The sequence below is a fragment of the Oncorhynchus nerka genome, linkage group LG19 (genome assembly GCF_034236695.1).
Source record: "Oncorhynchus nerka isolate Pitt River linkage group LG19, Oner_Uvic_2.0, whole genome shotgun sequence".
Lineage (NCBI taxonomy): Eukaryota > Metazoa > Chordata > Actinopteri > Salmoniformes > Salmonidae > Oncorhynchus > Oncorhynchus nerka.
Genome location: NC_088414.1, coordinates 24,513,604 through 24,527,667, shown reverse-complemented (window position 1 = coordinate 24,527,667; position 14,064 = coordinate 24,513,604). Strand labels below are relative to the sequence as shown.

Sequence of the window (14,064 nt, the reverse complement as noted above, 5' to 3'; positions counted from 1 at the left end):
AAACAAACAGAGGAACACAGAGCATTACTCATTGGGCCTATGGTTGGGGGGGGGGGGGGGGGCATCTCATGAGGCCTACGGCTGGGGGGTGGCGGGGAGAGGAGTGGGAGGCTAACAGTATCAGATCAGTGAATCACAACGCAATGAAAAACTGAGAGACAGTTGAAAAATATATATAAATAAAAAACATCTGTGAATAATAATATGTGCAAAAATCTGTGACATCATCTCCGTCTCAATTGTCAGTCAACAGTCCTGGTTGTTGTGTTGAGAGGAGTATTCATCTGGAACCGGGCTGAATGTTCATGAGCAGTTCTGATAATACAATAGGGGATAATCAAGTCAAACCACAGCCAATTAGAGACTCCCAGGCCCAGATCCAGCTGGGTAATAGAAAACAACCACCCAACCAGGGATCACTGCTACAGAGCTGCCATAGGAACTGATGACAGCAGCGTTTTATTGAGAGTGTGTATCGGGGTTTTGATCTGGCATGTGGCGGCTTTTGATGATGTCATACAGAGAGACTGTCATGTTGTTGACGGTGATATGTTGACGTCACACTGAGTCACACACACATAGGGGCAGATAGGGTTTCCCTTGACATGTGCTGTGCTGTAGGTCATTGATCTGAGGGGAAGGGGGTTGTGGGACACGTCCGTCTCAGACAGACTGTTGAATAGAGCCGGATGACAGATCGGTGAGTCAGGGCACTTACCTGCATGTATCTGATCTGCAGCGTCAGGAAGGAAAAACACAGCAGATGAGCAGGGCAGAACACACACCGACAGATAGATAGCAGCATAGGTCAGAGAGGTCACACACACACAGAGACAGACACACCCATGCACACGGATAAAGAGACACGCAGAGAATGACATAAACACAAGCCAACACAAAGCTCTCACCATGGGTTGTCGTACTTCCACCTTGATGATGTCCTCGTAGATGTCATCTCCGTCATCCTCACAGGGAACACAGTCGTAGATGTCATCCTCCCCCACGTCATGCTCACTGGGGAACACACACACACACACACACAGTCAGTTATCCAATTTCAATTTCCTTTGAAAGGGTAGGCACTTAACACTGAAGGTTAACCACAACATTGAAATCAGATTTGGCACTTGACACTTAGTTGAGTGCTAAAGTAACTGTTGGTTCCCATTAGCCATCATCAGCAGTGTTGAGGAGTCAGGCAGTCAGGCCACAGTGGTGGTCTATGTCTGTTTCAACCACACTTCACACTGAGGACTCTTCACAACTACTCCACAAACATGCCTCTCTACCGTACCAAGCCTCTTACTATTGGTTGGTTGAGGGATGGCCCAGTAGATAACAATGAGGTGAGATCACATTAAGGGCTGAAACAGTACAGATCATGGCCAACAACAGAAAAGCATGAGTTGAAAAGCATTTCTGTGCATTAACTATGGGGGGAGTTGTGTTCATTAACTATGGGGAGATGTGTTCATTAACTATGGGGGATTGTGTTCATTAACTATGGGGGGATGTGTTCATTAACTATGGGGGAGATGTGTTCATTAACTATGGGGGCGATTGTGTTCATTAACTATGGGGGCGATTGTGTTCATTAACTATGGGGGTGTTCATTAACTATGGGGGAGATGTGTTCATTAACTATGGGGAGATGTGTTCATTAACTATGGGGGAGATGTGTTCATTAACTATGGGGGAGATGTGTTCATTAACTATGGGGGAGATGTGTTCATTAACTATGGGGGAGATGTGTTCATTAACTATGGGGGAGATGTGTTCATTAACTATGGGGGAGATGTGTTCATTAACTATGGGGGGGGAGATTGTGTTCATTAACTATGGGGGAGATGTGTTCATTAACTATGGGGGGGATTGTGTTCATTAACTATGGGGGGGTTGTGTTCATTAACTATGGGGGGTGTTCATTAACTATGGGGGAGATGTGTTCATTAACTATGGGGGGGATTGTGTGTTCATTAGCTATGGGGGAGATGTGTTTATTTACTATGGGGGGATTTGTGTTCATTAACTATGGGGGAGGCTGTGTTCATTAACTATGGGGGAGATGTGTTCATTAGCTATGGGGGTGTTCATTAACTATGGGGGGAGTTGTGTTCATTAACTATGGGGGAGTTGTGTTCATTAACTATGGGGGGTTGTGTTCAATAATTATGAGGGGGGTTGTGTTCATTAACGATGGGGGGATGGGTGCATTAACTATGAGGGGAGTTGTGTTCATTAACTATGGGGGTTGTGTTCATTAACTATGGGGGGTTATGTGCATTAACTATGGGAGGGGGTTGTGTTCATTAACCCAGGGGGAGGTTGTGTTCATTAACTATGGGGGGGGTTGTGTGCATTAACTATGGGGGGTTGTGTTCATTAACTATGGGGGTTGTGTGCATTAACTATGGGGGGAGTTGTGCTCATTAACTATGGGGGTTGTATTCATTAACTATGGGGGGTTGTGTTCATTAACTCTGGGGAGTTGTGTTCATTAACTATGGGGGTATTGTGTGCATTAACTATGGGGGAGTTGTGTTCATTAACTATGGGGGGGTTGTGTTTATTAACTATGGGGGTTGTGTTCATTAACTATGGGGGAGTTGTGTTTATTAACTATGGGGGAGGTTGTGTTCATTAACTATGGGGGGATTGTGTGCATTAACTATGGGGGAGTTGTGTTCATTAACTATGGGGGTTGTGTTCATTAACTATGGGGGAGTTGTGTTTATTAACTATGGGGAGTTGTGTTCATTAACTATGGGGGCGTTGTGTTCATTAACTATGGGGGAGGTTGTGTTAATTAACTATGGGGGGTTGTGTGCATTAACTTTGGGGGGTTGTGTGCATTAACTATGGGGGAGTTGTGTTCATTAACTATGAGGGGGACATGTGTTCATTAACTATGGGGGGAATGTGTTCATTAACTATGGGGGTTGTGTTCATTAACTATGGGGGAGATGTGTTCATTAGCTATGGGGGGTGTTCATTAACTATGGGGGAGTTGTGTTCATTAACTATGGGGGAGTTGTGTTCATTAACTATGGGGAGATGTGTTCATTAACTATGGGGGTTGTGTTCAATAATTATGAGGGGGGTTGTGTTCATTAACGATGGGGGGTGGGTGCATTAACTATGAGGGGAGTTGTGTTCATTAACTATGGGGGGTTATATGCATTAACTATGGGGGGTTGTGTTCATTAACCCAGGGGGAGGTTGTGTTCATTAACTATGGGGGGTGCATTAACTATGGGGGGTTGTGTTCATTAATTATGGGGGGTTGTGTTCATTAACTATGGGGGGAGTTGTGCTCATTAACTATGGGTGGGTTGTATTCATTAACTATGGGGGTTGTATTCATTAACTATGGGGGGAGGTTGTGTTCATTAACTATGGGGGTTGTGTGCATTAACTATGGGGGGGGGTGTTGTGTTCATTAACTATGGGGGGGTTGTGTGCATTAACTATGGGGGTGTGTTCATTAACTATGGGGGGTTGTGTTCATTAATTATGGGGGGTTGTGTTCATTAACTATGGGGGAGTTGTGTGCATTAACTATGGGGGGTTGTGTGCATTAACTATGGGGGGAGTTGTGTTCATTAACTATGGGGGTTGTATTCATTAACTATGGGGGTTGTGTTCATTAACTATGGGGGATGTGTTGATTAACTATGAGGGGGAGATGTGTTCATTAACTATGGGGGGATTGTGTTCATTAACTATGGGGGTTGTGTTCATTAACTATGGGGGGTGTGTTCATTAGCTATGGGGGGTGTTCATTAACTATGGGGGGTTTGTGTTCATTAACTATGGGGGAGATGTGTTCATTAACTATGGGGGGTTGTGTTCAATAATTATGAGGGGGGTTGTGTTCATTAACGATGGGGGGGGGGTGCATTAACTATGAGGGGAGTTGTGTTCATTAACTATGGGGGTTGTGTGCATTAACTATGGGGGGGGGGGGTTGTGTTCATTAACCCAGGGGGAGGTTGTGTTCATTAACTATGGGGGGTTGTGTGCATTAACTATGGGGGGTTGTGTTCATTAACTATGGGGGATGTGTGCATTAACTATGGGGGAGTTGTGCTCATTAACTATGGGGGGGTTGTATTCATTAACTATGGGGGGTTGTGTTCATTAACTATGGGGGATTGTGTGCATTAACTATGGGGGAGTTGTGTTCATTAACTATGGGGGGTTGTGTTCATTAACTATGGGGGTTGTGTTCATTAACTATGGGGGAGTTGTGTTTATTAACTATGGGGGTTGTGTTCATTAACTATGGGGGATTGTGTGCATTAACTATGGGGGAGTTGTGTTCATTAACTATGGGGGGAGTTGTGTTCATTAACTATGGGGGTTGTGTTCATTAACTATGGGGGAGTTGTGTTTATTAACTATGGGGGGAGGTTGTGTTCATTAACTATGGGGGAGTTGTGTTCATTAACTATGGGGGCGTTGTGTTCATTAACTATGGGGGTTGTGTGCATTGACTATGCGGGGGTTGTGTTCATTAACTATTGGGGGAGGTTGTGTTCATTAACTATGGGGGTGCATTAACTATGGGGAGGGGGTGCATTAACTATGGGGGGGGTTGTATGCATTAACTATGGGGGGTTGTGTTCATTAACTATGGGGGTTGTTGTTCATTAACTATGGGGGAGGTTGTGTTCATTAACTATGGGGGGGTTGTGTGCATAAACTATGGGGGGTTGTGTTCATTAACTATGGGGGGGGGGGGTTGTGTGCATTAACTATGGGGGTTGTGTTCATTAACTATGGGGGTTGTGTTCATTAATTATGGGGGGTTGTGTTCATTAACTATGGGGGGTTGTGTGCATTAACTATGGGGGAGTTTGTGTGCATTAACTATGGGGGAGTTGTGTTCATTAACTATGGGGGTTGTATTCATTAACTCTGGGGGAGTTGTGTTCATTAACTATGGGGGAGAGGTTGTGTTCATTAACTATGGGGGGTTGTGTTCATTAACTATGGGGGTTGTGTGCATTAACTATGGGGGCTTGTGTTCATTAACTATGGGTGGGGTTGTGTTCATTAACTATGGGGGGTTGTGTGCATTAACTATGGGGGAGTTGTGTTCATTAACTATGGGGGTTGTGTTCATTAACTATGGGGGTTGTGTTCATTAACTATGGGGGGTTGTGTTCATTAACTATGGGGGAGTTGTGTTTATTAACTATGGGGGGGGTTGTGTTCATTAACTATGGGGGGGGTGCATTAGCTATGGGGGTTGTGTGCATTAACTATGGGGGGTTGTGTTCATTAACTATGGGGGGGTTGTGTGCATTAACTATGGGGGGTTGTGTTCATTAACTATGGGGGGTTGTGTTCATTAACTATGGGGGAGTTGTGTTTATTAACTATGGGGGAGGTTGTGTTCATTAACTATGGGGAGTTGTGTTCATTAACTATGGGGGTTGTGTTCATTAACTATGGGGGTTGTGTGCATTAACTATGCAGGGGTTGTGTTCATTAACTATGGGGAGGGAGGTTGTGTTCATTAACTATGGGAGGGGGGTTGTGTTCATTAACTATGGGGGGGTGTGTGCATTAACTATGGGGGGGGTTGTGTGCATTAACTATGAGGGGGTTGTGTTCATTAACTATGGGGGTTGTTGTTCATTAACTATGGGGGAGGTTGTTCATTAACTATGGGGGAGATTGTGTTCATTAACTATGGGGGGGATGGGGGTTGTGTGCATTAACTATGGGGGTTGTTGTTCATTAACTATGTCATTAACTATGGGGGGTTGTGTTCATTAACTATGGGGGAGTTGTGTTCATTAACTATGGGGGTTGTTGTTCATTAACTATGGGGGGGTTGTGTTCATTAACTATGGGGGAGTTGTGTTTATTAACTATGGGGGGAGGTTGTGTTCATTAACTATGGGGGAGTTGTGTTCATTAACTATGGGGGTTGTGTTCATTAACTATGCGGGGTTGTGTTCATTAACTATGGGGGAGGTTGTGTTCATTAACTATGGGGGGGTTGTGTGCATTAACTATGGGGGTTGTGTTCATTAACTATGGGGGTTGTTGTTCATTAACTATGGGGGAGGTTGTGTTCATTAACTATGGGGGGTTGTGTGCATTAACTATGGGGGTTTGTGTTCATTAACTATGGTGGGGTTGTGTTCATTGTCTATGGGGTGGGGGTTGTGTGCATTAACTATGGGGGAGTTGTGTTCATTAACTATGGGGGGTTGTGTTCATTAACTATGGGGGGGAGTTGTGTTCATCAACTATGGGGTTGGGGGGGGTTCATGTGTAAGTGCCATTTAGCAGACAGCCTTATCCAAGAAACCTACAGTCATTCATGCATTACATATGTGTGGTTCCGGGAATCAAACTCATTACACTGGCGTTACAAGCGACATGCTCTACCAACTGAGCTACAAAGGACCCGTGTGTGTGTGTGTGTGTGTGTGTGTGTGTGTGTGTGTGTGTGTGTGTGTTTATGTAAGTGTGAAACAGAAGGGACCCAGTGGCCTCCCTAGAAGCTTCAGCGAACATTCAAGAATGGAGACGAGATCAAATCAGCACCCGGCGAGGAGACACCCGGTTCCACGTGTGCCCCCTCACCCCAGTGACAGCATCAGTGGCATCCATCAGCCCACACTCAGCCATCGTCCTCTGGGGCACACACAGTCTCGTCTCAGCCTCGACCATCTTAAACCAGCCTGACAACCACACAAGGTGTCCTTCCCTTCCCATGACTAAACCACTTCTCCCTCAGACGGGAACAGTCAGGAACACACAGGAACACATATGCTGTGCTGGTTCTATGGTTTCATGGCCATGACAGGTTCCACCAGCACAGGCAGACGGCTCACCTTAAGACCACCACAGAGAGCTCCCTCAAACCACCCTCCCCCTCACTCTCTCTCTGTTTTAGCCACATCTGAAGCCTCTGTCGAACATCAAAACACCATTCTATGCCAATTCTCGCCTCCAGGAAACACGGAAATCCTGAAAGGCTCAAAGCTGTTTCTTCCCCTCAGCCATTTTCTGAGGACAAAAGATAACACAAAGCAAAGTGAATTGCACGCCTGCTCCAGGCATTGTAGGAATGTGGTTAGTTTGACTGTTAAATACAGCATAACAGAGGGAATAAAAGGCAGTGGTCTCATGAATATGTTTTTCCATTGAAACTCATTAGTTCCACAACATTTCTGGAGTTGTCTACCTACTATACTGTATATATAATAACACCCAGACGTGTTACTCTGTGACCTGGAGGATAATGGAAAGTGGGGAGACAGTTTCTATTGGTTTTGTACCATACTGACTGAATTACCATTAATTAGTAGAGATGCCAGTATTGCACATGCTCTGACTGTGTCTCTCTGTCTGTGTGTGTGTGTGTGTGTGTGTGTGTGTGTGTGTGTGTGTGTGTGTGTGTGTGTGTGTGTGTGTGTGTGTGTGTGTGTGTGTGTATACAGGCTGGCTGAGACTGTGGTGCAGTGTGACCTCCAGGCTCTCTCTTCTAGAACTCCTCCCCCTCTTACTGAACATCCCTATAACTCCTCCCCCTCTTACTGAACATCCCTATAACTCCTCCCCCTCTTACTGTACATCCCTAGAACTCCTCCCCCTCTTACTGTACATCTCTAGAACTCCTCCCCTCTTACTGTACATCCCTAGAACTCCTCCCCATCTTATTGTACATCCCTAGAACTCCTCCCCCTCTTACTGTACATCCGTAGAACTCCTCCCCATCTTATTGTACATCCCTAGAACTCCTCCCCTCTTACTGTACATCCCTAGAAATCCTCCCCATCTTATTGTACATCCCTAGAACTCCTCCCCTCTTACTGTACATTCCTAGAACTCCTCCCCCTCTTACTGTACATCCCTAGAACTCCTCCCCCTCTTACTGTACATCCCTAGAACTCCTCCCCCTCTTACTGTACATCCCTAGAACTCCTCCCCCTCTTACTGTACATCCCTAGAACTCCTCCCCCTCTTACAGTACATCACTAAATGTGCACTGCCGCTTACAACTCAATGACATCCTTTGCCCCTAGAAAAGTCGTAATCAATGTTTCAATCTTCTCATTTTCATTCTTGTGACATGTATAGGTCACTCAGTTTGGAGCGTTTCCATATTACCATATCACCACAGTAGAACAGTCTTTTCCATATTACCATACTACCACAGTAGAACAGTCTTTTCTATATTACCATACTACCACAGTAGAACAGTCTTTTCTATATTACCATACTACCACAGTAGAACAGTCTTTTCCATATTACCATACTACCACAGTAGAACAGTCTTTTCTATATTACCATACTACCACAGTAGAACAGTCTTTTCCATATTACCATACTACCACAGTAGAACAGTCTTTTCCATATTACCATACTACCACAGTAGAACAGTCTTTTCCATATTACCATACTACCACAGTAGAACAGTCTTTTCCATATTACCATACTACCACAGTAGAACAGTCTTTTCCATATTACCATACTACCACAGTAGAACAGTCTTTTCCATATTACCATACTACCACAGTAGAACAGCCTTTTCCATATTACCATACTACCACAGTAGAACAGCCTTTTCCATATTACCATACTACCACAGTAGAACAGTCTTTTCCATATTACCATACTACCACAGTAGAACAGTCTTTTTCATATTACCATACTACCACAGTAGAACAGTCTTTTTCATATTACCATACCACCACAGTAGAACTCTTTTTCACACTCCCAAAATCTAGTTATATTGTCAGGATTGTGAGAGTTAATATTGCTATCAAACAGTTATATTTTGTATTCCAAGGTGGGAGTGAATTGTTACCTTGTTGCTCTGAAAAGGTTAATAGCAAACAAAGACATCTTTCCTATACTCTGGAATTAATAGCATATGACAAAAATGTAATCTCATGTGATGCATTGTGGGCTTGGTTACCTCTGACTTCCCTCATTTCCCACCTAACGGTAACTTGTTACCTTTGTGGCTGGCTGAATAGAGAAAACAGATTATAAAAAGAGAAGAAAAAGAAAGAACGTGACTACCTCAATCTAATATTCACGATGGTCCTTCTCCTTGTGTGGGACTGGTTTGAACTTTTAATTGAGGTGATGTGGTGTCACTCTCAGTGATGTGATTCCTGTTCCATCATCAGGGGGATGTGACTGCATACAGAGAGGAATTCTGGGACAGCACACTACTGCCATGTCTGAGCTACCCATCCCAGAGTGCATTCTGTTCTGAAGGCACTCATGACCCCACAGAGATACGTGTCGAGGGAATGGGCAATATTTCGGAAGAAATCCCATTCTTGCCCAGAACCCTAAAGACAGGCATTAGCTGAATGATGGTTAGTGCAGTGATCTGTCTATGAACTGTACGGGATGTTGTGAGGAGGAACAAGAGGAACTAGCTCCTGGGGGGGGGGGGGGGGGATCTGTGCGGATGGGGTTGAGGGCAAGTGGTTGGAGTATGTGTGCAAAATAGCGTGAGTATCATATCTGATGGGGAGACAAAGAATTAGAAAGTGGAATGGACATATTTGTGAAAGAGTTTAGATGAGTGTGGATGCATGTGTGTGTATGTGTGCGAGTGTGTGTTCGCGCATGAGTGTCTGTACAAGAGATGTGATAGTGTCTGTACAAGAGATATGATAGTGTCTGTACAAGAGATATGATAGTGTCTGTACAAGAGATGTGATAGTGTCTGTACAAGAGATATGATAGTGTCTGTACAAGAGATATGATAGTGTCTGTACAAGAGATGTGATAGTGTCTGTACAAGAGATGTGATAGTGTCTGTACAAGAGATATGATAGTGTCTGTACAAGAGATATGATAGTGTCTGTACAAGAGATATGATAGTGTCTGTACAAGATATATGATAGTGTCTGTACAAGAGATAGGATAGTGTCTGTACAAGAGATATGATAGTGTCTGTACAAGAGATATGATAGTGTCTGTACAAGATATATGATAGTGTCTGTACAAGAGATAGGATAGTGTCTGTACAAGAGATATGATAGTGTCTGTACAAGAGATATGATAGTGTCTGTACAAGAGATATGATAGTGTCTGTACAAGAGATATGATAGTGTCTGTACAAGATATATGATAGTGTCTGTACAAGAGATAGGATAGTGTCTGTACAAGAGATATGATAGTGTCTGTACAAGAGATGTGATAGTGTCTGTACAAGAGATATGATAGTGTCTGTACAAGAGATATGATAGTGTCTGTACAAGAGATGTGATAGTGTCTGTACAAGAGATATGATAGTGTCTGTACAAGAGATATGATAGTGTCTGTACAAGAGATAAGGTAGTGTCTGTACAAGAGATATGATAGTGTCTGTACAAGAGATATGATAGTGTCTGTACAAGAGATATGATAGTGTCTGTACAAAAGATAAGATAGTGTCTGTACAAGAGATATGATAGTGTCTGTACAAGAGATATAATAGTGTCTGTACAAGAGATATGATAGTGTCTGTACAAGAGATATGATAGTGTCTGTACAAGAGATATGATAGTGTCTGTACAAGAGATATGATAGTGTCTGTACAAGAGATATGATAGTGTCTGCTTCCTGCTCTGCTCCTCTCCTCAGGAATCCTGGATTGGGAGCAAATGCTCTGCCTGATTACACAGTGCCGTTTCAGAGGTCCAGCGTGTTAGCACGCAACGGTCCTTGTGGCCTCTGCTCTTCTGCTCTCACTATGAGGCCAGAGGGGAGGAATCACTGGAGGGGACTTTCATCCAAGGCTACATATGGCCCTCCAGGCCCTCTGGGTTACTGGTTTCCAGTAATAGAACGAACATACTGCAGTGATTACAGTTGTCAACGTAATCATACAGATATCTGGGCTCGGAGAGTGAGGTTGAATGAGGTTTTAATGTTATGATCCTGTCTTGTGGTGTCAGGCCATAAAGCTACATATTAGATCACACGTCTGGACATTGACCAGGGCGCCACAGCGAGCCAGGCTGCTCCATGTCGGCTTGGCAAAAGTCTGACCACCACCTGGTAAAGGGTCCCTTCAGGCTTTGACTTGTAAGATCCTGAGATTAGAGATTAGAGATTTTGAAATAGATCCAATGGAAGTAGTACAGTCACATGAGTGTGCAGTGTTGGAGAGCTGCATCTCTGCTGAGCGAAAAGTCAACTTTATGCGAACTTCAACTCTCTTTCTGTCTCTGCAGAGTGTGCAGACCAAATCCAATGGACCAGGCTGGGGATGCAATTACTGACCAATGTGTGTGTGTGCAACTGTAGAAAAGTGGATTTAAATAGCCAGAGACATATGACTGGGGCCAGCACATTAGTAAGCTAATGGATAAATAAACAGATTTAGTTTGGGTGGAAACATCTTGCTTCCCTTCTCTTTCTGATGCAGTCAGAACGTTTTGGGGAAATAAAGTTAGAGAGGTTTCTGCCATACCATCTTGTTAGCTGTGACTATATCAGCTCTCAGAGACCGTCAGTATATTGAGCAGGCATCTGTGAGGGCTATTTCAAGGCAGTGTTCCAATCCTCTTCTTTAGAACTTCTCTGTGCTGATAGATGACAACTTTCTCTATACAGATCAAACCTCAGGACACTTTTCTCCATCAAAAAGCGGTTTAGGTGGTGGGCGTGGCAAGGGGGCGTGGTAACGGGCGTGGTCGGCCTGTCGGTGCGGCTGGATTTTAGAGAACATTTTAGATAGCCTGGTGGTTGAAAGTGTTGGGCCAGTAGCCGAAAGGTCACTTGTTTGAAAAATCTGCTGTTCTGCAAGGCAGTTAAGCCCAACAACAACTGCTTCCAGGGCGCTGTGTCTATTAAATCAAATCAAATCAAATTTTATTTGTCACATACACATGGTTAGCAGATGTTAATGCGAGTGTAGCGAAATGCTTGTGCTTCTAGTTCCGACAATGCAGTAATAACCAACAAGTAATCTAACTAACAATTCCAAAACTACTGTCTTATACACAGTGTAAGGGGATAAAGAATATGTACATAAAGATATATGAATGAGTGATGGTACAGAGCAGCATAGGCAAGATACAGCAGATGGTATCGAGTACAGTATATACATATGAGATGAGTATGTAAACAAAGTGGCATAGTTAAAGTGGCTAGTGATACATGTATTACACAAGGATGCAGTAGATGATATAGAGTACAGTATATACGTATGCACATGAGATGAATAATGTAGGGTATGTAACATTATATAAGGTAGCATTGTTTAAAGTGGCTAGTGATATATTGTACATCATTTCCCATCAATTCCCATTATTAAAGTGGCTGGGGTTGAGTCAGTGTCAGTGTGTTGGCAGCAGCCACTCAATGTTAGTGGTGGCTGTTTAACAGTCTGATGGCCTTGAGATAGAAGCTGTTTTTCAGTCTCTCGGTCCCAGCTTTGATGCACCTGTACTGACCTCGCCTTCTGGATGATAGCGGGGTGAACAGGCAGTGGCTCGGGTGGTTGTTGTCCTTGATGATCTTTATGGCCTTCCTGTAACATCGGGTGGTGTAGGTGTCCTGGAGGGCAGGTAGTTTGCCCCCGGTGATGCGTTGTGCAGACCTCACTACCCTCTGGAGAGCCTTACGGTTGTGGGCGGAGCAGTTGCTGTACCAGGCGGTGATACAGCCCGCCAGGATGCTCTCGATTGTGCATCTGTAGAAGTTTGTGAGTGCTTTTGGTGACAAGCCAAATTTCTTCAGCCTCCTGAGGTTGAAGAGGCGCTGCTGCGCCTTCTTCACGATGCTGTCTGTGTGAGTGGACCAATTCAGTTTGTCTGTGATGTGTATGCCGAGGAACTTAAAACTTGCTACCCTCTCCACTACTGTTTCATCGATGTGGATAGGGGGGTGTTCCCTCTGCTGTTTCCTGAAGTCCACAATCATCTCCTTAGTTTTGTTGACGTTGAGTGTGAGGTTATTTTCCTGACACCACACTCCGAGGGCCCTCACCTCCTCCCTGTAGGCCGTCTCGTCGTTGTTGGTAATCAAGCCTACCACTGTTGTGTCGTCCGCAAACTTGATGATTGAGTTGGAGGCGTGCGTGGCCACGCAGTCTTGGGTGAACAGGGAGTACAGGAGAGGGCTCAGAACGCACCCTTGTGAGGCCCCAGTGTTGAGGATCAGCGGGGTGGAAATGTTGTTGCCTACCCTCACCACCTGGGGGCGGCCCGTCAGGAAGTCCAGTACCCAGTTGCACAGGGCGGGGTCGAGACCCTGGGTCTCGAGTTTGATGACGGGCTTGGAGGGTACTATGGTGTTGAATGCCGAGCTGTAGTCGATGAACAGCATTCTCACATAGGTATTCCTCTTGTCCAGATGGGTTATAGGGCAGTGTGCAGTGTGGTTGAGATTGCATCGTCTGTGGACCTATTTGGGCGGTAAGCAAATTGGAGTGGGTCTAGGGTGTGAGGTAGGGTGGAGGTGATATGGTCCTTGACTAGTCTCTCAAAGCACTTCATGATGACGGAAGTGAGTGCTACGGGGCGGTAGTCGTTTAGCTCAGTTACCTTAGCTTTCTTGGGAACAGGAACAATGGTGGCCCTCTTGAAGCATGTGGGAACAGCAGACTGGTATAGGGATTGATTGAATATGTCCGTAAACACACCGGCCAGCTGGTCTGCGCATGCTCTGAGGGCGCGGCTGGGGATGCCGTCTGGGCCTGCAGTCTTGCGAGGGTTAACACGTTTAAATGTCTTACTCACCTCGGCTGCAGTGAAGGAGAGTCTGCATGTTTCCGTTGCAGGCCGTGTCAGTGGCACTGTATTGTCCTGAAAGAGGGCAAAAAAGTTATTTAGTCTGCCTGGGAGCAAGACATCCTGGTCCGTGACTGGGCTGGTTTTCTTCTTGTAGTCCGTGATTGACTGTAGACCCTGCCACATGCCTCTTGTGTCTGAGCCGTTGAATTGAGATTCTACTTTGTCTCTGTACTGACGCTTAGCTTGTTTGATAGCCTTGCGGAGAGAATAGCTGCACTGTTTGTATTCGTTCATGTTACCAGTCACCTTGCCCTGATTAAAAGCAGTGTTTCGCGCTTTCAGTTTCACG

General features: G+C 44.8%; 1 protein-coding gene across 6 annotated transcripts in view; it reads right to left on the bottom strand.

Annotated features, from left to right (window-relative positions):
* Positions 1-14,064, bottom strand: part of LOC115146917 (guanine nucleotide exchange factor VAV2-like) — a 272,051-nt gene that overhangs the window by 34,681 nt on the left and 223,306 nt on the right. For all 6 annotated transcript variants that reach the window (XM_065004811.1, XM_065004813.1, XM_065004814.1 and 3 more), the window contains exon 5: positions 909-1,014. In XM_065004811.1, coding sequence (XP_064860883.1) covers positions 909-1,014 — 106 coding nt within the window. The remainder of the gene's footprint in view (positions 1-908; positions 1,015-14,064) is intronic.